At 42.4% G+C, this 10,432-nt stretch overlaps 1 protein-coding gene and 1 long non-coding RNA gene across 2 annotated transcripts; one reads left to right on the forward strand and one right to left on the reverse strand.

Moving 5' to 3' along the window:
- The first annotated feature begins 15 nt into the window (after positions 1 to 15).
- LOC135561850 (uncharacterized) lies at positions 16 to 3,418 on the forward strand. The gene is made up of 2 exons (XR_010459686.1): positions 16 to 2,056; positions 2,473 to 3,418. It is a non-coding gene; the product is annotated as an uncharacterized LOC135561850 (long non-coding RNA).
- Positions 2,396 to 7,196, reverse strand: LOC115145703 (zinc finger protein 329-like). The gene is made up of 3 exons (XM_029687228.2): positions 6,710 to 7,196; positions 6,203 to 6,327; positions 2,396 to 5,995 (listed from the first exon to the last, which is right to left on the reverse strand). The coding sequence occupies exons 1-3, from the start codon at positions 6,966 to 6,968 to the stop codon at positions 4,883 to 4,885; spliced, it is 1,497 nt and encodes a 498-aa protein (XP_029543088.2). The 5' UTR covers positions 6,969 to 7,196; the 3' UTR covers positions 2,396 to 4,882.
- Positions 7,197 to 10,432: the final 3,236 nt, after the last annotated feature.

Consider the following 10,432-nt stretch of genomic DNA (forward strand, 5'->3'; position numbering starts at 1 on the left):
AGGCCAATCACAGCCTACCTACATAAAATTATCTTAATTAGTTCTGGTCCTATAAGAAAGTTACATATAGCCGTAGACACCTACACTCATTAAAAACCCATTACCCCATTCCACTACTTTTACCCTATCATCTCCTGCACCATACCAACGGATTGGGAGGATGGGACACCACCCCTCAACACACCCAGTAAAACATTTATGAAGTCAAATCGTATACCCAAATACATTTCTGCAGCTGCCACCACATCCATTTTATGTGATTTACTTTCCATTTCTGCGGTACAGTTGATAACCATTGCTAAGAAGCCAACCTTACTGAAGCATAACTCGTTACCCTATCCCTCTGTACTGGTACAACTCGATTACCCACTGGGATCCTCTCAGGACCCTCACCTGTGACCCATCCTCCTCCACTTTCAAAACTGCCTCAGCATACTACACCCTCTGCATTAGTGTGACTCTGGCCACTTCAATTTGCCTCTCTCGCACCGGACACATCCAAACCCCAGCAAGATGGGCACTCCTACAGTTAACACACACAACTACACAATCCTCTGTCCCATGCCCTCCTGCATACTTCCCACATCTTGGAATCTCCCTCCTACACACTGCTGCACCTGAAACAATGCAGTTGATTTGGCACCTGAAACAATGCAGTGGATTTGGCACAAAAGCTCTAACAGGATAACTGATATATCCTAACATGACTGCCGAGTAGACTGACTCAACACTCAAAAATGGACTGACGGTGACTCCTTTTTCACCACCCTCCCCACCGGGTCTGCGACACACCAAATGGGGGGCATCACAAACACAATCTTCAATTGCTCCAGCGCCACACTTAACGCTACCCCAGAAATCACTCCTTTCTATGATGCCCTCTTCCTAAGAGCAAAGCAAGAAACTGATCTTGACCCAAGTTGCATGATACTGCTCCCTCTGATCAGAAGAAACACAAACAAATATCACAAGTTCACTACAGGTTACCTTCACTGATTCAACTGCACCCAACTCCTTTTACACTGAAGAGAAAGGCTCTTATGGGTTGGCCTCATTGCTCAAAGGGTGTAGCTAAATAAAAAGTAAAGCATGCTGTTCTTTGAAATACGGTACTGTTTATTACAATAAAGTGGTGATCCTAAGTGACCTAAAACAGGGATTTTTTACGAGGATTAAATGTCAGGAATTGTGAAAAACTAAGTTGAAATGTATTTGCCTAAGGTGTATGTAAACTTCTGACTTCAACTATATACTAACAGCCCTATGAAACCCTTTTAAAGACAGAATAACACAATCCAAAATAAACAAGGGCAATTTTATATGCAAATGTTATTACGGCAGCCATATTGGATTTTGGACACCATATTGGATTTGAGGCTAAATCTATGGAGGCCCCAAAGATAATCTTTGGTGGCTTGACTTAATTACAAGACTAGGAGCTAAAGATACAAAATCCTTCAAGCAACCTCACACCCAACAAAATCTAATTCAGATGTCTAAACCCAATTGTTTTGAGCAGATTACAATAGCTCAAACATTAAAAAAATTAAATAATTCAAAATGTCAGGCAGGACCATACATGAATGAGAGCACATATGACTTGGAAAGTCTATTAATCAGCTACAAAAAAGTAAAGCTTACATTCATCATACATATTCATAGTTGACATTTCCATCTATTGTATCTCTGTGTTTACAGGTCTATATTTCCTAGATGCATTAAGATATCCATCCTAATGCTGTTTGTATGTAGGTAGAACTACTATCTAAAAAATGTGGGGGGCTTGCCACTAGCCTATTATATTCATTATAATCTAAAAGGCTAAACTGATCCTAAATCAGCACTCAGAGGCTTGGTGGATACGGGCCCTAACCTAACACCACTAAGACACTAGTTTAGTGGGCTCACCTCAGTGCTGTTCAGCTGGTTCCTCTGTAGGTTCAGGAAGAGGTGTTCCCAAGACCCTCCTCACACCCCTCATTGACCAGCAGCACCTCTGGACCCTCCTCCTGGAAGAGACAAGTGATACAGATTACACAGACATACACTCCTTCAGGTACGTACACACAGATAAAACACACTTTCAACATGGAGTGTTTACCCATCTCCACTACGTTTGAGTCCTATACTGTAGTCACATAATGACTTCATTGTTGTTAAACCCATCATGGTGGACATAAATATGTTGTGGGTAAATATGAGTCAGCTATGATATGTCAAAATCATCAGACAAACCTTAAACCATTTTAATATTTACAGTAGGTGTTTGTTAGTGTGTGGTATGTGTAGGTATATTTAGTAACTGTATATTGGTTATAAAGCTCTGTTGTGTGTATGCAGAATAGGGTGAGATCAGATGTGATGTATAAAGAGAGTCTCAATGAAAGTCTTAGAATGAAAAGTCCCATTTTGTCTTTATTAAACATAAGTGTTAAATGCACAATATGAAAACTACAAATGCATGTCTGCCAGGCACACAGAGAGACATCTCAGCTTAATGTCGGCGCAGCACCTCAAGCTCAACAAGAAGGAGCTGAGGAAGGCCTGCCCGCTCCAAGACCTCTCCATCACGGTTGACAACACCACAGTGTCCTCCTAGAGTGCAAAGAACCTTGGTGTGACAATGGACAACACTCTGTCATTCTCTGCAAAGCAGTGACTCGCTCCTCGCGGGTTCATGCTCTACAACATCCGTAGAGTACGACCCTTCCTCACACGGTGCAGGTCCTAATCCAGGCTCTTGTCATCTCCCGTCTAGACTACTGCAACTCTTTTGGCTGGGATCTATCAAACCCCTGCTATTTATCCAGAACACTGTAGCCTGCCTGTGTTCAACCTTCCCAAGTTCTCCCATGTCACCCTGCTCCTCCAGTGGCATCCTGTCAAAACTCGCATCCACTAAGACTATGGTGCTTGCCTACGGAGCAGCAAGGGGAACTGCTCAAACCTTACATCCCAACCTGACCACTCTGTTCTGCCACATCTTATCTCTAGGCCGTCCCACACCTACGAGGGATCAGCTCCCGATCAGTCCAATCAAAACTAATTTCTGTCCTGGCACCCCAATGATGGAACCAGCTTCCCCCTGAAGCTAGAACAGCAGAGTCCCTGCCCATCTTCTGAAAATGTCTGAAACCCTACCTCTTCAGAGTATCATAAATGAATCTCATCTTAAATGAAGTGTTTAACATATCAAAATATATTTTATATTTTACATTCTTCAAAGTAGCCACCCTTTGCCTTGACAGCTTTGCACACTTTTGGCATTCTCTCAACCAGCTCCATGGGGTAGTCACCTGGAATGCATTTCAATTAACAGGTGTGCCTTCTTAAAAGTTAATTTGTGGAATTTATTTCTTTAATGCATTTAAGCCATTCAGTTGTTGTGACAAGGTAGGGGAGGGTATATTTGGTAAAACATTTTTTTAGATATATTATGGCAAGAACAGCTCAAATAAGCAAAGAGAAATGACAGTCCATCATTACTTGAAAGACGAAGATTAGTTGATCTGGAAAATTTCAATAACTTTTTCTTCAAGTGCTGGAAAATATTAAGAAAGTTTCTTTCAAGTGCAGTCGCAAAAACCATCAAGCACTATGATAAAACTGTCTCTCATTGGGACCCAGAGTTACCTCTGCTGCAGAGGAGAAGTTCATTAGACTTAACTGCACCTCAGATTGCAGCCTAAATAAATGCTTCAGAGTTCAAGTAACAGATACATCTCAACAACTGTTCAGAGGAGACTGCATGAATCAGCCCTTCATGGTCTAATTGCTACAAAGAAACCACTACTAATAGGACACCAATAAGACGAAGAAACATGAGTAATGGACATTAAACCGGTGTAAATCTGTCCTTTGGTCTGAGACCAAATTTGAGATTTTTGGTTCCAACTGCCGCGTCTTTGTGAGACCCAGAGTAGGTGAACGGATGATCTCCGCATGTGTGGTTCCCACCGTGAAAAATGGAAGAGGTGGTGTGATGGTGCTTTGCTGGTGACACTGTCAATGATTTATTTAGAATTCAAGGCACACTTAACCAGCATGGCTACCACAGCATTGTGCAGCGATATGCCATCCCATTTGGTTTGGGCTTGGTGGGACTATCATTTATTTTTCAATGGGACAACGACCCAAAACACACCTCCAGGCTGTGTAAGGGCTATTTGACTAAGAATGAGAGTGATGAGTGCTGTGTCAGATGACCTGGCCTCCACAATCACCCAACCTCAACCCAATTGAGATGGTTTGGGATGAGTTGGACCGCAGAGTGAATGAATAGCAGCCAACAAGTGCTCAGCATATGTGGGAACTCCTTCAAGACTGTTGGAAAAGCATTCCTCATGGAGCTGGTTGAGAGAATGCCAAGAGTGTGCAAAGCTGTCAAGGCAAAGGGTGGCTACTTTGAAGAATCTCATATGGTTTGATTTGTTTTTTGGTTACTACATGATTCCATGTGTTATTTCATAGTTTTGATGTCTTCACTATTGTTCAAATAATGTAGAGAATAGTAAAAATAAATAAAAAGTCTTGAATGAGTTGGTGTGTCCAAACTTTTGATTGGTACTGTATATGTTTATATATGCCGTATATATCAGACAATGGCTGAATGCAATATTGTACCCAGGAATATTCATCACTGAAATGTGTTACTTTTGTTATTACAAAGGCATCTGTGGACCTTCCCGCTGACAATGAAATTAAAATGAATCTTTGACTTTAATGTAGGGTTTCAGGTATAGAGTGGAATGGTTTTTCAGCTGGTGTATACTGAGGTAGCTCCTCTATGAACCTCTTCCCGCAGTGTGTACACACGAACAGCCTTTCTCCCGTGTGGACCTTCAGGTCCTTCTTCAGCTGGTTCTGGTGGGAAAACACATTTTCACACTGGGGGGCAGCTGAAGGATTTCTCTCCTGCGTGGATCCTCTGGTGCCTCTTCAGGCTGGACGAATGAGAGAAGTGCATATGACACTGGGTACAGCTGAAGGGTTTCACCCCTGTGTGGACCCTCTGGTGGATCTTTAGGTTGCCAGCCTGGGCAAAGCTCATGTGACACTGGGTACAGCTGAAGGGTTTCACCCCTGTGTGGACCCTCTGGTGGATCTCCACCTTCTGGGAACAGCTGAAGCCTTTGTTACAGAACATGCAGAGAAACCGTTTCTCTTTACTACTGCCTGATGTTGCTCCCCCTCCCTGAGCCATGGCCCTTTGGTCCTTTGAGTTTAATACCTGATCGAAAAGGACGCGTCTGTGGGAATCCGAAGACCCCATTGATGTGGACATTGTATCGCGATCCCTGAACGCGTGTAAAGGGGAGTGCGTGGCGACATTTGGATTAGTCTCTACGCTTTCCTTATAATCTATGAAATCTCTGCCTTGTGAGTGTCCTTCTCCTAATTGAGTCTGGTCTGCATTCCATGTCAGAGGAACATCTCCATCCACTTCATCTACGACTATAACCTCCCCTTTCTTATCTAGGCACCCTTCAGAGTATACACTACTACTATACTGGTTCCAGTCCCCACTAGACAGATCAGTCTGTGTCTCTAAAGACAAGAGCATGTTGCCAGGGTCCATCTCTGTAGAGTAAGAACAAGACGGATCATCACCACCAGTGTCTAACGTGTCACCATCACCACGGGAATGAACCTGGCTCTGGTGAAATACCGGAAAGTACTCTAGGCCGGGAGCAGGAGGACAGCCCAGTGGCCCCAGCCTTTCTGAGTCTGATCCGTGGTCAGATCTTGTATGTAAGAGCCTGTGTGTTACAGTTAAAGTCTCCTTGTCTGTCTCTGACTTGAGGACGGCGTTCGGCATTCCACTGACCTCCGTGATGCTGGGTTGGGTCCTAGGCGGTGCTGGGGCGGTGGTGGAGTCCTCCGTAGCTATAGGAGACACTCCAACCGCTCCAGTCTGAATGTTTCTGCTGAGCCGTGGGTCCTCCTCAGCCTTCTCCAGCTTGACTCTAGGACCTGCAGCCTCTGCATCTGCAGACTGACAAGAAGAGAGGAGGTTATTAACGGCACATGAGTTTAATTGGATAACAATGTTGCAGGGAAGTCTCATAAGCCTCCCTATGGCAGATAAATTAGGATGTACATGTAAGCAAGTGAATAGCTGATGGAAACATTTCTGAAATAAACAGGCCATACTTGATTTACAAATAACTGGAATATTTTTATGCAACACTATTACACTAACCTCTATCACGATAACATCCTTGGTTAAGGTTCCACTCTCCTCATCAACAGTGATTGATTGGTCATCTCTCCATCTATTGCGTCCCGCTGGCTTAACGAAGCTGCTGTGGCCTCCAGTGAGATGTCCTTCACCCGAGAGAGTGTGATTGGGGGAAAAGAGGTGTTTAGGTTAACTACTGTCAATGCTCAACACTATATTGTACACTATTGACATTGTCTAGAATTGGCAAGGATGTAAGGTAACACTTTGTATAACTTCTTGATATACTATTTATAGATCGATTTATGTTCCATGCATCATATCGTCTGCTAAATGACTTAAATGTAAATGTAAAATTGTTTTCAATTAGTAAATAACATGAGTGTCTTTGCGCAAGATATTTAATTAATCAGGGGAATTATCCAAAAACTGACCAAGACACAATATTGGTTAACTCATCTTAAGTCACAAATGCGCAGAGGGGAAGGGGGCGAGAAGCCTCGCAGCTAGGCCCTCTGAAAAATGTACCTCTTGCCATTCCTCTGCTTCGGTCGAGGATCTTGACACTACTAGGACGACTGCCGAGGACGCGCTCCCGTGCCACCTTCAGTTCTAGTAGCTGTAGTTTCCTCCGCAATGCCGTGTTTTCTTTCTGGCTTTGAGACATTTCCAAACGAAACACTGCATAGTCGTCGTCTACGAGTTTACAGATCTCTGCCACCGCTGCATTCGCTAGAACCTCCATGATGGAAGTTATTTGAGTGTGAAAAACCATACAGTTAGCCATTGTTAGCTAACGTTAGCAGCTAGATAGCATTACCAAGATACCATCTATCAACCAAGTCCTGTCTCCAACACGAACTAAACACTACCTGGGAAAAGTATGTGATGCCGTGCCGCTAAATTAGTCATATTTGGAGTTACATGGAATCAATAAACGTCGAAATAATAACAACAAAAAAACGCTAACGTGGAAATTGTTCATGGTCAATGTTCACTTCCGTTTAAACTAAAGAGAAGTGATCTTATTGGTTGGCGTCATAGCTCAAATGGTGTGGTTAAATGAGAAAGTTACGCGCCCTGTTCTTTGACTTTTAAATTATTTTTAATTTTTATTAACAACAAATCAATTCATAAAGCACATGAGGGAACACAAGCATACATAGATTACAAACAATGGACAATCGAGCTAGGGGGTACAATATCACATTACAATTACACAAGGACCTTAAGGGACATGCATATACTTAAAATTCTAACAGCTTTTTTGTTAGTAGAGCATTTAACCGTCTTAAAATACAGTTCAATTTATTTTTGTAGGGTACGAAAATGTGGTTTTCTGTTTGTAAATTTACATTTGTGTATATGAAATTTGGCCAAAAGAATAATGAAATTAATTACATAAAAATGATTCCGCTTATTTCTATTGTATGTAAAGAATCCAAACAGTACATCTCTCCACAATAGTGTAAAATCTTCATAAATGTGTTCAATTATAAACCTACTGATGTCTTGCCACAGTTTTCTTACATGCATACAATGCCATAAAAGATGCACAACTGTTTCTGGGTGGTCATTACAAAAGGAGCAATTTGAGTTGATGTTTTCCTTAAACTTCTTCATATAGTGGTTGGCAGGATAATATTTATGAATAATTTTAAAGGAAACTTCCTTAATTTTGTTAACAAGTAGGTATGTTTGTGGCAACATCCAAACTTTTTTCCAACAGATATTATCAATAAATCCATTCCAATAAGGCATGACATAAGGTATAGATACAACATCCTGCTGAAACAAGGATCGTATCGCTCTATTGTTGAATGGACCAAAAGAGAAACTAATCTTTTCTACTGATGAGTCAACAGGCGTTCTTTGACTTACAGTGCTGCATATAGACTGTGACGCCGTCATGAAAAATGCGCGTTTCCATGGGTCCAAAGTCATCCTGTTGTTGTGATTCAGGATGGCCAGATTGCTAGCAAGAATGACAAGAAACTGCTAATTGTGGAATCATAAGTGGCTCGTTTCAGCTTGTTCTTAATACCATGCCTTGTTTTGAGGTGTTTTGAGTGATTTCACGCCGATACTAATTATGGCTACAATCTGTGGCTAAATATGGCTAAAATCTGTTATGCTCCATTATTGTGCATGTCGGTTTTGGTGCTAAACAACCAACCCATCTATTACATTACACATCAAATCTCCTAAGATCACTATCTTTCAAGATGAGAGCAGACTTGTTTAAAAAAGAAGTGTGTTAGCAATAATATAGTAGAAAATAATATGACTTTATTCCATCTACACCTCAGTATGGTAAATATTCAACTGTCCTTGTTCTAGCCTAGGTTTACTGTCTGGTATTTATACACTGTTTCAAATGACAATTTAACAAAGGGTCGATAAGGGGTATGTGGTTAAATATCCTCTTACCCCAAGACACTTCACATGATAACTATAATATGTCAGATAAAGAATGGTTACCAGATATCCCCTGTGTACATCTCAGGCCACACTGCAACAATTTCTCCCTGTTGTGGATACGCCTATGTCTGATAAGGGTACTCAGGAAGGAAAAGTGATTGTGTACATAGTTTGTACTTGAAGGGCCTCTCCTTGGTGTGAATGGTCTGGTGTTTCTTCATATAGTTCTCATCAGTGACGCACTTCCCACACGTGGCAGGCTTATCGGCGTCCGTCCCAATACTCGCCCTCCCATGTTGTGACCAAATGACACCAGAGGAGGTAGAAGCAGGAGCCACCACCCTCAAGTAGTTAGTCTTTGAGCTCCCTCCTTGACCTCTAACCATTGTTTGGGTGTTGTTGGGATTGTGTGCTGTGTTATAGGCTAGGTACCGCTTGTGGTGAATGCCGTCCTTAGCTTGTCTGTATTGGTTGGGTAACTCTGAGGTAGCTGAGGAAGGCTTGAACCAGGCCCAGTCTTTGTATGAACCCATTCACCAGGCATGAGATGAGATCCTGAAAGAGAAGACAGACTTCCTGTTAAGTCTCCCACCAATCTCTGTGAATCCTGAAGCCCAGAGTGACCTGCTCTGTTCATTATGGATACTGTGGTGTTAATATCATAGTATCAGGAGGGTCTATCTCTATCAGCTTCCTCCCTCCACTGACCGTGAAGAGAAGGGTCTGGGCTGCAGACTGAATCCCTGATTTATGCCTCTGGGTATATCTATTTGAATTCAATCCCTTTTTGATTTAAATGAAACCTTCCATATATATTTGCCCAATGTAGAAGTGCTCAGAAAGTGACTTTTTGGACCTGAATGCCAAAACATTCAAGAGGTTTGGAACCAGTTCAGAGAACAGAACCGAAAACCGGAAAAGAATGAAACAGAACCGGGAACAAAAGTGATCTCTAGTGTTCCGGAACAGAACAGTGATCTAGGGTTCTGATTCGTCTGAGCTCAGTCCCTGCAATGATACAAAAATGACCATGTCAGTCAGCACAGAGTCAATTTTGTATTAAACTTTTACAGACACCATCACACCAACCATCCCCATGCCATCTACTCTGCCTTATCATATTCATTCTTTCCTCAGTTCACCTCATCCAGTTCCCTACTACATCCAAAACCAACAGAATTAAGTACAAACAAACTACCTAGTACTACATTACATTACTATACTCTATACATGGGCCATGTCCATTTTTGCTGGTGTATCCTGAGGTTGATCTTCTCTGAGAACCTCTTCCAACAGTGGGTACAGGCAACGGCCTCTCCCGTGTGGATCTTCATGTGTTTCTTTAGAACCTCTTCTCACACTGGGGTCAGCTGTAGGGTTTCTGTCCTGTGTGGACCCTCTGGTGCCTCTCCAGACTGGACGAGTGGGTGAAACAGTCCGGGCACAAGTGGCAATCAAATGTTTTTTCCATTGTGTGCATCCTCTGGTGGATCTACACCTGTTTGGGGAAATGGAAGACTTTCCCACAGAATGAACACAGGAATCATTTATCTTTGGCGCTGCCACCTTTACTGATTCTTTCTCAACTACTGTCATTTGCCAATGGGCTTGTATAGCCATTTGGTGTTGAGGCACTGGCATTGTCAGGTCTGGTTTAACATAAGGAGAGTGTGAAGAGGACAGGAAGTGTCTGTGTTGTGTTGTGTTGTCGCAGGGTCCATGTTCCAGTTGATAGAACCTATAGAAGGCGGACTGGCCATGGTCTCTACCAGTCTGTTGTCATGGAGACTACGTTTGGATGTTTTGTGTTTGACTGTCTGTTTCTGGTTG

The sequence above is a fragment of the Oncorhynchus nerka genome, linkage group LG18 (genome assembly GCF_034236695.1).
Source record: "Oncorhynchus nerka isolate Pitt River linkage group LG18, Oner_Uvic_2.0, whole genome shotgun sequence".
Lineage (NCBI taxonomy): Eukaryota > Metazoa > Chordata > Actinopteri > Salmoniformes > Salmonidae > Oncorhynchus > Oncorhynchus nerka.

What these genes read in the sequence shown, in the direction of transcription:
- LOC115145703 (XM_029687228.2), bottom strand. Translation starts at nt 6,968, where the DNA reads ATGGCTAACTGTATGGTTTTTCACACTCAAATAACTTCCATCATGGAG. An exon ending in AAGCAGAGGAATGGCAAGAG is followed by an intron (nt 6,328 to 6,709) that starts GTACATTTTTCA and finishes TCTCGGGTGAAG; the next exon opens with GACATCTCACTGGAGGCCAC. An exon ending in AGGATGTTATCGTGATAGAG is followed by an intron (nt 5,996 to 6,202) that starts GTTAGTGTAATA and finishes TCTTCTTGTCAG; the next exon opens with TCTGCAGATGCAGAGGCTGC.